The sequence below is a fragment of the Salmo salar genome, chromosome 09, assembly GCF_965601325.2.
Source record: "Salmo salar chromosome 09, fSalSal1, whole genome shotgun sequence".
NCBI classification, from domain to species: Eukaryota; Metazoa; Chordata; class Actinopteri; order Salmoniformes; family Salmonidae; genus Salmo; species Salmo salar.
Window position 1 is genome coordinate 135,320,428 of NC_138299.1, and position 15,363 is coordinate 135,335,790.

A 15,363-nucleotide genomic window follows, 5' to 3' on the forward strand; every position below is an offset into this window, starting at 1 on the left:
AAGTTGCATTAAAAAAACAATGGCTTTTACAAAGCTTTAATAAGGCACATAAAATAAACAATTAAAATCAGAGATGTCATCTTCGAGTCACTCAATTGCTTTATAATTTATTATATCTTAAGCTATATTAGACTTTTTACAGTAAATAACCATAAGGCATGTTCTGTAAATGTTCACGGAATACCATTACATTTCAATATCTGTTTGGTTGTATTCTGCAATGTTTTTATTATTTTTACTATTTGCCAAAAGCCCATATAGCTCTTCAAAAAATGTTTTTAAATTGTATTTATTTAACCTTTATTTAATTAGGCGAGTCAGTTAAGAACAAATTCTTATTTACAAAGATAGCCTACCCTGGCCAAACCCTAACCCGGACGAAGCTGGGCCAAATGTGCGCCACCCTATGGCACTCCCAATCACGTCCGGTTGTGATACAGCCTGGAATCGAACCAGGGTCTGTAGTGACACCTCTAGCACTGAGATGCAGTTCCTTAGACGGCTGCGCCACTCATGAGCCCCAAAAACAACAAAACAAGGCACTGACCATTTATTGTACACAGTTCTACATATATTTGTGTCCACATCATTCAAGATGTGGACAAATTCAAGAATTTTTTCTTAACTGACTTGCCTAGTTAAATAAAGGTAAAATAAAATTCAGTCCAGCCAGCCCAGTGTCACATATATACAGTGTTTGAGAGTAGTGAACTAACTATACTGAACAAAAATATAAATGCAAGATGCAACAATTTCAAAGATTTTACTGAGTTACAGTTCGTATAAAGAAATCAGTCAATTGAAATAAATAAATTACAGATACCTTCAAAATGCAAAAGGCACTCGCACATTTGAGTTATCTATGTTGCAGGTGCATGGTAACAATTGAATAACATGAGAGAAAAAAGAAGAAACCCGTACACTGCTCTTGCTAGTATCACTGCTCTTTATTAAGCCTTATGTATCAGCTTCAAGGCCTTCATCAGAGCTTTTGTGAGTGTTTTTAATTTGCACCCTTATGTAGACATTGCCCCACCCACATCCGTTCAAAGCATACCTTAAAAAAAGGCATGTCAATGGTACTCTGGATCTCGTCACAGTATTTCTGTGCATTCAAATTGCCATTGATAAAATGTAATTGTGTTTGTTGTCTGTAGCATATGCCTGCCCATACCTTAACCGCACCGGCACCTTGGGGCACTCTGTTCACCACATTGACATTAGCAAACCGCTCGCCCACACGACGCCGTACATGTGGTCTGCGGTTGTGAGGCTGGCTGGACATACTGCCAAATTCTCTAAAACAAAGTTGGAGGTGGCTTATGGTAGAAAAATGCACATTATATTCTCTGGCAACAGCCCTGGTGGACATTCCTGCAGTCAGCATGCCAATTGCACGCTCCCTGAAAACTTGAGACATCTGTGGCATTGTTTCTTGTGACAAAACTGCACATTTTAGAGTGTCCTTTTATTGTCCCCAGCACAAGGTGCACCTGTGTAATGATCATGCTGTTTAATCAGCTTCTTGATAGGCCACACCTGTCAGCTGGATGGATTATCGTGGCAAAGGAGAAATGCTTGTTAACAGGGATGTAAACAAATTTGTGCACAAAATGAGAGAAATAAGCTTTTTGTTTGTATGGAACATTTCTGGGATCTTTTATTTCAGCTCATGAAACATGGGAGCAACACATGTTGCATTTACATTTTTGTTTAGTGTACATGTAGTTTAACTTCTAATTTAACTACATTTTGCAGCAGCTTGGTGGTAGTTGAACTAAATTCAAATCTATGTAGTGTTTTCAGTAATTTATAACTTTTTCCATGTAACGGTGAAGCTACAGTTGAAGTCGGAAGTTTACATACACTTAGGTTGGAGTCATTAAAACTCGTTTTTCAACCACTCCACAAATGTCTTGTTAACAAACTATAGTTTTGGCAAGTCAGTTAGGACATCTACTTTGTGCATGACATAAGTCATTTTTCAACAATTGTTTACAGACAGATTATTTCACTGTATCACAATTCCAGTGGTTCAGAAGTTTACATACACTAAGTTGACTGTGCCTTTAAACAGCTTGGAAAATTCCATAAAATTATGTCATCGGCTTTAGAAGCCTTCTGATAGGCTAATTGACATCATTTGAGTCAATTGGAGGTGTACCTGTGGCATGTATTTCAAGGCCTACCTCCAAACTCAGTGCCTCTTTACTTGACATTATGGGAAAATCAAAAGAAATCAGCAAAGACCTCAGAAAAAGATTTGTAGACCTCCACAAGTCTGGTTCATCCTTGGGAGCAATTTCCAAACGCCTGAAGGTACCACGTTCATCTGTACAAACAATAGTACGCAAGTATAAACACCATGGGACCACGCAGCCTTCATACCGCTCAGGAAGGAGACGCGTTCTGTCTCCTAGAGATGAACGTACTTTGGTGCAAAAAGTGCAAATCAATCCCAGAACAACAGCAAATTACCTTGTGAAGATGCTGGAGGAAACAGGTACAAAAGTATCTATATCAACAGTAAAACGAGTCCTATATCGACATAACCTGAAAGGCCGCTCAGCAAGGAAGAAGCCACTGCTCCAAAACCACCATACAAAAGCCAGACTACGGTTTGAAACTGCACATGGGGACAAAGATCGTACTTTTTGGACAAATGTCCTCTGGTCTGATGAAACAAAAATAGAACTGTTTGGCCATAATGACCATCGTTATGTTTGGAGAAAAAAGGGGGAGGCTTGCAAGCCGAAGAACACCATCCCAACCGTGAAGCACAGGGGTGGCAGCATCATGTTGTGGGGGTGCTTTGCTGCAGGAGGGACTGGTGCACTTCACAAAAGAGATGGCATCATGAGAAGGGACAAAGATGTGGATATATTGAAGCAACATCTCAAGATATCAGTCAGGAAGTTAAAGCTTGGTCGCAAATGGGTACTCCAAATGGACAATGACCCCAAGCATACTTCCAAAGTTGTGGAAAAATGGCTTAAGGACAACAAAGTCAAGGTATTGGAGTGGCCATCACAAAGCCCTGACCTCAATCCTATAGCCAATTTGTGGGCAGAACAGAAAAAGCGTGTGCGAGCAAGGAGGCCTACAAACCTCACTCAGTTACACCAGCTCTGTCAGGAGGAATGGGTCAAAATTCACCCAACTTATTGTGGGAAGTTTGTGGAAGGCTACCCGAAACGTTTGACCGAAGTTAAACAATTTAAAGGCAATGCTACCAAATACTAATTGAGTGTAATGTAAACTTCTGACCACTGGGAATGTGATGAAAGAAATAAAAGCTGAAATAAATCCTTCTCTCTACTATTATTCTGACATTTCACATTCTTAAAATAAAGTGGTGATCCTAACTGACCTAAGACAGGGAATTTTTACTAGGATTAAATGTCAGGAATTGTGAAAAACTGAGTTTAAATGTATTTGGCTAAGGTGAATGCAAACTTCAACTGGAACTACACACTACTTTTATTTGCAAAAATATAAGATTGCCTACTTCACCAATCATTTCCTTTCTTTTTCAGCATCAGACCTGCCTCATTCACACTTGAAACATTGTTGCATTTAATATGTTAAATTACACTTTATGTTACAATATGACCCCAAAGTGATCATCTGTTCTTGCAATTTGTAGAGTCTATGACATTTCAAATTTACATAACTTCATCTAAACTACTTCATGAAAAATGTACTACTTTTTCAAAGTAACTTTAGTTAGATAAACTATATTTTCTTGAGGGTAGCTTTAGTCCACCTTAACTTCTAATGTGAAGTAATTGGTATCTTCCCCAACACTGCATCTATAAACATACTGGAGGGGCTATCTAGGGAAGGTTGTTGAGAAGGAACTGTGGTATAGGCACTACTATGACTTACCAAAACCCGTTGCTAACCCATCCTCTGGACCTGTCCGTTTTGGTTTGGTTCACTTTGATAAATAATTTAAAGAGAAATATAAGTGATTCTTGTAACCTCAAGAAAATGTAGACCTGACCGTACCTTCAGCTACTTTCAATGGGATACATGCATTTCACTATGTTAGATTTATGGAATGAATGGTCGCTGTTGTAAGAATGCTGGTCACCCACGTATTGGTGTTGACCTGTTGAGACCAAGCAGGGAGGAATGAAAGTAAAATGATGTTGTCTGACAGTTTGTTACAAAGTCAAAAATATTGATTGTACTATAGTTATGAATAGTATATACTGTATATGTAACAAAATCCTATTAGTGGAAATTTCAATAAAACTATGTTGCTAAGCTACACCTGACAGAGTTTGTGGGGTGGGATGTACAACACCAAGGTGATGCCTGATATATCTCTGGCAGTTAGTTTCTTTACTGTATATATTCACAACATTATGTTAGCATTTATAAGTATTTTTCCTGTTAAAGAGCATTCCACATGAATCACATACATTCCTATATTTTAAATATATGTATTAGCTATGATCAGAAGCAAAAGTGCCACAGTATCCTGGAGGTAAGTTAGTAGGATTCTCCCAGCCAGTGTGAATGGACCAGTCTCTAACTCTATGCTGCCCTGTTTGGGTGTCTGTGAGGGATCTTCAGCCACAGTGGGCATAATCATCAGTAGAGAAGCATCACTATAGGGATTGTACCACTGTCCCCATCCTTTCCTGGCTGCCTCTCACTACAACACGAGCTGTTGAGAGATAGAGCTTTGTTATGGTTGTTTATGTGAAGACACAGCTTGACAATGCAACCAGATGAGACGTCTTGATGAGGAATGATATCAGTAACCGAACAAAACAAAAAACAAACACAAGCGCCAGTTTACAGCCATGTCGCTCTCGGAGTCATTCAGTGAGGAACTTTTTGACGTTGTTGTTGTGGGTGCCATTTTGCGCCATGCGAGGCCTGGTCCGGGGGAAGAAGTCGGCACGGAGAAGACGATAAAAGTAGATCAGGATCATGGTGTTCATTAGGGTCATGGTAACGAGGAAGTAGCCTCCTTTGTCCATCCAGGAGTAGTTCTGGACAATGTAATACGTGAGGTAGAACTGTGCGCTGAGGCGGAAGACGACATATGTGAAGACGTTGAGGAACTTGTTGATTTGGTACAGAGGGGACGACTGCTGTGATGCTAGCTTCAACATTAGCCTCAAATGCAGGGTGACACTGTTAACCTCCACAAAGAGAGCCACCACAGCACCGGCCACGTAGAGGTGCGAGTACAGAGAATACAGGAAGCACCAGAGCACCTGAGGAAGGGAAGGACAGAGAAAAAGGGGTTAGTATATACCAATGACACTCTGCCACCTTACAGCAGTAAGGCTATTGGGATACCGTAATCTTTGCAATAGTAAAACTGGGGAAAAAACAATTTATATTGAATTTATTGAATATACTGTATGATTGATTAATGGATCCCCAAAAAACACTATCAACCAACTAGTGGTCTTTAGGTGTTCCAGTATGTGCCATGTTAGAGAAGTTGGGACATACATGCCCACTGACTGACCAGAGACACAGGGAAGCAAAGCTCAGTGTGTGCCTCTGATCAGTGGCAAGATGCCCTGTGTTCAACACAACACAGATCCCCCCACACAATGGTGGGTGTTGTTCCCCTGCAGTCAGGGGACAGGCACACAGGAGCATTCATTTAGAATAGGCCCTTGCTGTGGCACCTTTAAAATTCCACTACTGACACATTAATATCCCCCAAGGAGGAGTGCGATATCTCTTAGCACCATACAATATTAAAATTCCTTCACAGCTCACATTGTTTCACTTCCATAGAAGTGAATTGAAACAAAGTGTGAGCGCGATCAGTCTGGTTTCACAAGGCCATAAAACAACATTTAAATACTGTGTATCTAACCTTCAGACACAATCTACCAGAAGCTGCTGTAACAATTTACCTATGGTCTCTTTTTTTATTATCATACCAGGTAGTAGGTACAGTGGGGGGGGGGAAATGTATTTGATCCCCTGATGATTTTGTACGTTTGCCCCCTTACAAAGAAATGATCAGTCTATAATTTTAATGGTAGGTTTATTTGAACAGTGAGAGACAGAATAACAACAAAAAAATCCAGAAAAACGCATGTCAAAAATGTTATACAATTATTTGCATTTTAATGAGGGAAATAAGTATTTGACCCCTCTGCAAAACATGACTTAGTACTTGGTGGCAAAACCCTTGTTGGCAATCACAGAGGTCAGACGTTTCTTGTAGTTGGCCACCAGGTTTGCACACATCTCAGGAGAGATTTTGTCCCACTCCTCTTTGCAGATCTTCTCCAAGTCATTAAGGTTTCGAGGCTGATGTTTGGCAACTCGAACCTTCAGCTCCCTCCACAGATTTTCTATGGGATTAAGGTCTGGAGACTGGCTAGGCCACTCCAGGACCTTAATGTGCTTCTTATTGAGCCACTCCTTTGTTGCGTTGGCCGTGTGTTTTGGGTCCTTGTCATGCTGGAATACCCATCCACGACCCATTTTCAATGCCCTGGCTGAGGGAAGGAGGTTCTCATCCAAGATTTGACGGTACATGGCCCCGTCCATCGTCCCTTTGATGCGGTGAAGTTGTCCTGTCCCCTTAGCAGAAAAACACCGCCAAAGAATAATGTTTCCACCTCCATGTTTGACGGTGGAGATGGTGTTCTTGGGGTCATAGGCAGCATTCCTCCTCCTCCAAACACAGCGAGTTGAGTTGATGCCAAAGAGCTCCATTTTGGTCTGACCACAACACTTTTACCCAGTTGTCCTCTGAGTCATTCAGATGTTCATTGGCAAACTTCAGTCGGGCATGTATATGTATTCTTGAGCAGGGGGACCATGCGGGCGCTGCAGTATTTCAGTCGTTCACGGCGTAGTGTGTTACCAATTGTTTTCTTGGTGACTATGGTCCCAGCTGCCTTGAGATCATTGACAAGATCCTCCTGTGTAGTTCTGGGCTGATTCCTCACCGTTCTCATGATCATTGCAACTCCACGAGGTGAGATCTTGCATGGAGCCCCAGGCTGAGGGATATTGACAGTTCTTTTGTTTCTTCCATTTGCGAATAATCGCACCAAATGTTGTCACCTTCTCACCAAGCTGCTTGGCGATGGTCTTGTAGCCCATTCCAGCCTTGTGTAGGTCTACAATCTTGTCCCTGACATCCTTGGAGAGCTCTTTGGTCTTGGCCATGGTGGAGAGTTTGGAATCTGATTGATTGATTGCTTCTGTGGATAGGTGTCTTTTTTACAGGTAACAAGCTGCGGTTAGGAGCACTCTCTTTAAGTGTGTGCTCCTAATCTCAGCTCGTTACCTGTATAAAAGACACCTGGGAGCCAGAAATCTTTCCGATTGAGAGGGGGTCAAATACTTATTTCCCTCATTAAAATGCAAATCAATTTATAACTTTTTTGACATGCGTTTTTCTGGATATTTTTGTTCTTATTCTGGATATTTTTGTTGTTATTCTATCTCTCACTGTTCAAATAAACCTACCATTAAAATTATAGACGGATCCTTTCTTTGTCAGTGGGCAAACGTACAAAATCAGCAGGGGATCAAATACTTTTTTCCCCCACTGTACAAACTGAAACAATAAAAAGTAAATTATCTTACCAGGACATGATGAATTAAGAACTCCCAGGATCCTCTTGCGTGTCCAGTTAGGATGATGTCACCTGCATCCTGAACAAAGTATCCTGTCAAAGGAGAGTAAAAATCAATGCCTCAGTCTCTCAAGGCCTTTTGGAGTGCCCTAAATCAAATTTTATTCATCACATGAACAGATGTAGACTAACAGTGAAATGCTTCATTATGGGCCCTTCCAAAAAATTATGAGAAAGAAAATAGAGAAACAATAGAAAAGTAAAATGTGTAATAATAAATACACAATGAGTAACGATAACTTGGCTATATACTGTACATGGAGTACCAGTACCAAGTCAATGTGCAGATATATTAGATAGCTCTTAGATACAGTATCTAATATTAGCCCACGTTCCAATGTGCATACCAGCATACCCCTTTGAATGCATGCCCAATACATTGCTTCATTCCAAATTCTATGCAGTATGGATATTGGAACAGAGCCTGAGATTCTATTTCTATGGATTACTTATCAAGGTCCAAACAACAGATGGAGGCCATCTAAATGGTTGATAACAGTGGTACCAGAAAGAAAGGGTCAGGACTTCCCTGTCCTACGTACATTAGTGTAGAGAAATATATTGGACTGTACTGGCATAGTCCATCCTAGTTATCATATGTATTACACTTGATAGGCAAACACAGGGAAACCGCTTTAAACTGGATTTCTAAATGAGTGTTGTGTGAACCTCTATATATGCCAAACTGTCTCAATGGAACGGAAGGTTTGTGGTTGTCAGGCTGGCTCTCCTTAGGCCTGCATGCATGCGAGACACACGGAATAATAACACCCAACACTAGTCACATCTTGTCATCACATATTTCAGCAGCGCTCTTGACTGCTGGGTCTTGAGGGGATTAGTTTTGGTGCCCATAGCGATCTGAGGGTGTGGCCCATCCCCTATTTAAGCCCGGTGAGATGGGCGGATCTGCATTGTTCATTCTCTCAATCTGGTTGCCACTGAAATGTGGGAGAGTATCTAGTTTCCCAGGATATACCAGCTTTTACTAGGAAAAAGGGAAGGAGGGGATAGTATAGTGTGTTGTGTGTGAGCACGAGCTCCGAATTCATTCCATGCCTTTTAACTTATTTTTTTATTTGATCAAGCCAGACTGAAGCCTTTATAACAAAGTTCAACATTGGAGTGAGATAGCCTCAAAATAGCATATCAGATTCCCCACGATGAACCCTACTCTCCCATGCCAGTGGTGGTCAATGTTCATAGTTCAATAAAGGTAAACTGGGAATGAATTAACTATTTCACACACAGCTCTTTTAGCAGCCATCTTAAAGGGGTAGTGACTGACCTGATGAGATGCAGATGAGTATGTAGGCTGGGGCCGTGTAGAAGGAGTGAATGTTGGTTGCCATCTCAGGCCAGATGATCACACTGGAGAGGACAGGGATTCATGGTTATGGACAGTTAGGTCTGAGTTCTTCTCATTCAGACGTACATGGCTCACTCCTGTAGCACATGGTTTCCCAAACTCGGTCCTGGGGCCTCCCCTGAGTCTAAAAACCAAAACATGCATCCAGGGGAGGCCCCAGGACCGAGTTTGGGAAACCATGTGAGCCTGTAGCTCACACCTTAGTATCACTATCTGGTAACATATTCTCCTGCTTCTTTACGAGATGATTCGTGCCTTAACAAGGTCTATAGCAAAGTCTATGGTAAGACAGTACATTCCCTTGTTATTGAGTAACCTGGTGCTTTCTAGCAGGTCAGGGTAAACATGTGTATGGCAATAATCAGTGAACTACATGAACAACAGCTTGTCCAAGCAGCTTGTTGAATATAGCTGCTTTCACTTTCTTATGAAACAACTGTTGATACATCTATTAGTATACTATATTGTGTAGCCTGCCAATGTATGCATGTGTTGTAGTCAGCTAGCTATACAAGTAGCATAGCTATATATGTTAAAAAAATTATACTTGTATTACAAAAACAATGTGTGTAACAATTAAATAATTTATGGCTCTGAAACTGGCTCTGATCTGATCTTCACCTACTTGCTCTCTTTGAAATAGGCTACTTCACCACTCTTATGATTGGATCGTTTATTCATTTGTCTATGGCGTGATGCTAAAGGTAGGCTAATTGACTTGAGTGGATACTCAAGAATAGGCCATTTTTCTTATGTCAAAACAGATGTGCTTTCTAAACTGCCACAATCTGAATCTGATTAAGGCGCCATCGTTGCTGACTCAATATTTGGCTAACCTCTGACACATATTGATGGTTATTAACTACAAAGAGGAACATTTACTGCCCTAATCAGCTACTCTAAACTACAAGCATGACATTAACACCTCATCTTGCTCATCTAGACCACAGCCTGTTGTTTTCAAATGGTAACAAATTAGTCATAGTGGGCAGAATAAGCAAGGAGGTGGGCAGAGCCAAGCACGAGCTAGCGAGATCCTACTGGTGTGTTCTAGCATACGTTTGCATATTTCCATTAGGGAATGCTTTCTCTGTGAAGCGGATGCTTCACATTTATGCATTTGGTGAAATATCTGTCTCATTGTTCTATCTGTGGTATTGCAGAGCTCAACAAGTATTTATTTCCTGAGGATGCCATTTTGTAGGCTGTACTGTGGTATTTAACTCCCCACTTGAGAATGACTTAGTCTCCCCACCCCTTCCCCTGTCTCCTCCATCTCCCCTGCCAGTGAGTGTTACTGCTTTGCACCACACACCCTTAAATAACATAACATCATGTGGATCCACTATGAATGAACAATGGTGTCCCAGTGCAGAGAGTGACTCACCAGGTCACAGCCCAAGTCCCTGTCAGGAGGGAGTGGACCATAGAGACCGAGAGGTTCCTCCACTTCCAGGAACGGAAGTCATCCACCGCCACCGCTTTGGGCACAGGCAGGTTCTGTAGTAGTCGGTGGGCCACCCGGAACATCAGAGCGCACACCAACACAGACAGTCCAGGGTGCCGCTGCAACACAGGAAGCAAGGCCTCCATTTTCTTCTCCTACCCCTCTTTTTACTCTTTTCCTTGTTCTTCGTCTGTTTCACATCAGCGGCTTATCGCCACGGTTCTTCTCACACCTCCACGGTCCGTTGGCGAGTACGTGTGAGGGGAGAGTTCTCCTCAGGACAGTCACAGCTCCAGGGGTTTGAAGGGAGTCAATGTTCTAGATATGGTATTTCCCCCTTGTGCTCCTTTCAGAACTACTCACAGAGAATAGGTGCAGCTTGTCTCACGTTTCCCACTTCCTAGGCTCAGAGGGAGGCTAGCTAGGGCTGCCACAGATTTGTTCCCCCTCTCGTAGTGTGTTTCCACTCAACCAGTCTGTTCGTGTCTGACTGTGACTAGAGAGAAGGGGGAGTGGTGGAGAGGGAGTGGTGTGGGTGGTGGCCTACTTCCAGAAAACCAGAGAATCAAGGGAGGGGCCACTCATCTTACTTAACAAAACACAAACAAGACGATTGAACTATATGACAGGGCTTAAAACATTATCAGGGTATATATTGTTAACTTACTATGAAACAATGTTCTTTGTTTCTCTGGAAAATGATCACCGTCACAGATCAGGCTGTATAAAATGTGAATTTATGAGGTTTGATACAAAGAAGGAATTTGTCAACTTCAATTGAATTTGTTAGCCAACGAGAGCACAGATCTGAAACAAAATAATCTTTCACTAAAATGTAAATACAAATCCAGCAACTAATTTGTTTAGACTAACAGCTAACTTTGAAAAGACTGAAACTAATACCCCCTCGATTAGTGAGAAACTGTGCTGCTCCATAAACCACTGTCTTGTTCTCCCACCACTTTTTCAATAAACAGAGCACACACTCCCCACAGCTGGCCTCTCTGGCCACAGTGGGGGAAGGGGAAAGGGAAGTGAGGAGAAGGGTGGAACAGTGACAACATCCCAGGGCATGCACACTCAAATCAAATCAAACGTTATTTGTCACATGCTCCGAATTCAATAAGTGTAGACCTTCCCGTGAAATGCTTACTTACAAGCCCTTAACCAACAGTGCAGTTCAAGAAAATATTTACCAAATAAACCAAATAAAGTAAAAAATAATAAAATGTAACAATAAAATACCAATAACAAGGCTATATACTGGGATTACCGGTACAGAGTCAATGTGCGGGGGTACAGGTTAGTCGAGGTAATTTGTACATGTAGGTAGGGGTGAAGTGACTATGCATAGATAATAAACAGCGAGTAGCAGCAGTGTACAAGACAAATGGAGGGGAAGAGGGGGGGGGGGGATCAATGTAAATAGTCCAGTGGCAATTTCATTAATTGTGCAGCAGTCTTATGGCTTGGGGGTAGAAGCTGTTAATGAGCCTTTTGGTCCTAGACTTGGTGCTCCGGTAACGCTTGCCGTGCGGTAGCAGAGAAAACAGTCTATGACTTGGGTGACTGGAGTCTGACAATTTTTGGGGCTTTCCTCTGACACCGCCAAGTATTTAGGTCCTGGATGGCAGGAAGCTTGGCCCAAGTGATGTACTGGGCTGCACGCACTACCCTCTATAGCGACTTATGGTCAGATGCCGAGCAGTTGCCATAGCAGGCGGTGATGCAACCGGTCAGGATGCGCTCGATGGTGCAGCTGTAGAACTTTTTGAGCCCTCTTCAAGACTGTCTTGGTGTGCTTGGACCATGATAGTTCGTTGGTGATGTGGACACCAAGGCACTTGAAACGCTCGACCGGCTTCACTACAGCCTCGTTGATGATAATGGAGGCCTGTTAGGCCCGCCTTTTCCTGTAGTCCATGATCAGCACCTTTATCTTGCTCACATTGAGGGAGAGGTTGTTGTCCTGGCACCACACTGACAGGTCTCTGACCTCCTCCCTATAGGTGGTCTCATCATTGTCTGTGATCAGGCCTACCGCTGTTGTGTCATCAGCAAACTTCATGATGGTGTTGGAGTCATGTTTGGCCACGTAGTCGTGGGTGAACAGGGAGTACAGGAGGGGACTAAGTACACACCCCTGAGGGACCCTGTGTTGAGGATCAGCGTGACAGACGTGTTGTTGCCTACCCTTACCACCTGGGGGTGGCCCGTCAGGAAGTCCAGGATCCAGTTGCAGAGGGTTTAGTCCCAGGGTCCTTAGCTTAGTGATGAGCTTTGTGGGCACTATGGTGTTGAACGCTGAGCTGTAACAATGAACAGCATTCTCACATAGGTGTTCCTTTTGTCCAGGTGGGAAAGGGCACTGTGGAGTGCGTTTGAGATTGCGTCATCTGTGGATCTGTTGGGGCGGTATGCGAATTGGAGTGGGTCTAAGGTACCTGGGAGGATGCTGCTGATGTGAGCCATGACCAGCCTTTCAAAGCACTTCCTTGCTACCGAAGTGAGTGCTATGGGGCGGTAATCATTTAGGCAGGTTGCCTTCGCTTCCTTGGGCACAGGGACTATGGTGGTCTGCTTGAAACATGTTGGTATTACAGACTCGGTCAGGGAGAAGTTGAAAATATCAGTGAAGACACAGTTGGTCCGCGCATGCTTTGAGTACACGTCCTGGTAATCCGTCTGGCACTGCGGCTTTGTGAATGTTGGCCTATTTAAAGGTCTTGCTCACATCGGCTACTGAGAGTGTTATCACACAGTCGTCCAGAACAGCTGGTGCTCTCATGAATGCTTCAGTGTTGCTTGCCTCGAAGTGAGCATAAAAGGCATTTATCTCGTCTGGTAGGCTCGCATCACTGGGCAGCTCGCGTCTGGGTTTCCCTTTGTAATCCGTAATAGTTTGTAAGCCCTGCCACATCCGACAGCGTCAGAGCCGAGGTAGTAGGATTCAATCTTAATCCTTTATTGACGCTTTGCTTGTTTGATGGTTCGTCTGAGGGCATAGCAGGATTTCTTATAAGCGTCCGGATTAGTGTCCCGCTCCTTGAAAGAGGCAGCTCTAGTCTTTAGCTCGATGCGGACGTTGCCTGTAATCCATGGCTTCTGGTTGGGATATGTACATACGGTCACTGTGGGGACGACGTCGATGCACCTATTGATGAAGCCGATGACTGAGGTAGTATACTCCTCATGGCCATTGGATGAATCCCGGAACATATTCCAGTCTGTGCTAGCAAAACAGCCCTGTAGTGTAGCATCCGCATCATCTGACCACTTCCGTATCGAGCGATTCGCTGGTACATCCTGCTTTAGTTTTTGCTTGTAAGCAGGAATCAGGAGGATAGAATTATGGTCAGATTTGCCAAATGGAGGGCGGGGGAGAGCTTTATATGCATCTCTGTGTGTGGAGTAAAGGTGGTCTAGAGTATTTATTCCTCTGATTGCACATGTGACATGCTGGTAGAAATGAGGTAAAACTGATTTATTTTGCCTGCATTAAAGTCCCCGGCCACTAGGAGCGCCGCTTCTGGATGAGCAAATCTTGATCCATAGAATTTGGACTAAAGTACACTGCCCCCACTCTCATCCTCCTTTCACAGAATAACTTTCACAAGGTGAAGGGGGGCCTCCTGAATGGCCAAGATTGTGTGCACAAGGTAGGCCTACTTAGAGGCCCCACCCTTAATTACAATTGCACACACCTGCTGCTTACAGGGCAACAGGGTGCATTCATAACAGATTTTATAAGGGCAAATAAAATAAAACTCATAGAATGAAAAGGAAAGTTGTACATCTTCCTAAGTCTGAGGGTGTTTTTAACCTTCCAGACATAGAATTCTATCAACTCCCTACCCAAGGCTTTTATTTGCGACATTTAGTTAAATGCACTAAAGAGGAACAATGGGTACATATTGAAGTTGCTCATGCTCATCCCCAGAATCTTTTCAAATGTCTATTTTCAAAGGATAAAGCTCAGAACATTAACAACTTCATAGTTAAGAACAGTATAAATAATATGGATGAAAATTAAATGTATTCTACAAGAACCAATATCACTCCCTAAAAACACAACCCTATGGAACAATCCTTGGATAGCTTTTAAGAATTCACAGATAAATTGGTCTGCATGGAAATCTAAAGGCATAGAAACCATAAATGACTTGGTAATATGAAATACATTTATTTCAATGACAGAATTAAAAAGCAATTTATTTATTTTACCTTTATTTTATTTAACTAGGACTGACCAATGTAGATATTTCAAAATACATGCAACTTAACAAAGTTTCATATCAAGACATCAGAACAATCTGAGGGTATCCTATTTGAGTCAGATAAGGATAATCATATGATAGGTCAGATACACTGTATATACAAAACCTTTCAGAGAGCCTATCCAACAGACAATCTCTTAGAAAAAAAAACGATTGGAACCCAGATTTAAAAAGAACTGATATTGGCATAAAATGGAGGGAATGTTGGAGCATGACTAAAGAAAGTACAGTTAACATACATGTACGCTTAATCCAGTGTAAACTAATGTATAGAATGTATTACACAAGAGACAAAATGTACAAATTCTACAGCACAACGGCAGTCATTCCTTCAGTGCAAAACTAACAATGACTCAATAATCCATGCCTTCTGGGAATGCTATGAAATAAAAACTAAAACTAACAATGACTCAATAATCCATGCCTTCTGGGAATGCTATGAAATAAAAACTAAATCTAACAATGACTCAATAATCCATGCCTTCTGGGAATGCTATGAAATAAAAACTAAATCTAACAATGACTCAATAATCCATGCCTTCTGGGAATGCTATGAAATAAAAACTAAATCTAACAATGACTCAATAATCCATGCCTTCTGGGAATGCTATGAAATAAAAACTAAAT

At 42.2% G+C, this 15,363-nt stretch overlaps 1 protein-coding gene across 1 annotated transcript; it reads right to left on the minus strand.

Moving 5' to 3' along the window:
- Nucleotides 1-4,329: 4,329 nt before the first annotated feature.
- Nucleotides 4,330-10,940, minus strand: LOC106612796 (TLC domain-containing protein 1). The gene is made up of 4 exons (XM_014214301.3): nt 10,400-10,940; nt 8,932-9,014; nt 7,594-7,676; nt 4,330-5,237 (listed from the first exon to the last, which is right to left on the minus strand). Exons 1-4 carry the CDS (start codon nt 10,603-10,605, stop codon nt 4,833-4,835), a joined length of 777 nt encoding a protein of 258 aa, XP_014069776.3. The 5' UTR covers nt 10,606-10,940; the 3' UTR covers nt 4,330-4,832.
- Nucleotides 10,941-15,363: the final 4,423 nt, after the last annotated feature.

What these genes read in the sequence shown, in the direction of transcription:
- LOC106612796 (XM_014214301.3), bottom strand. Translation starts at nt 10,605, where the DNA reads ATGGAGGCCTTGCTTCCTGTGTTGCAGCGGCACCCTGGACTGTCTGTG. An exon ending in GGGACTTGGGCTGTGACCTG is followed by an intron (nt 9,015 to 10,399) that starts GTGAGTCACTCT and finishes TGTCCTCTCCAG; the next exon opens with TGTGATCATCTGGCCTGAGA. An exon ending in ACTCATCTGCATCTCATCAG is followed by an intron (nt 7,677 to 8,931) that starts GTCAGTCACTAC and finishes CTCCTTTGACAG; the next exon opens with GATACTTTGTTCAGGATGCA.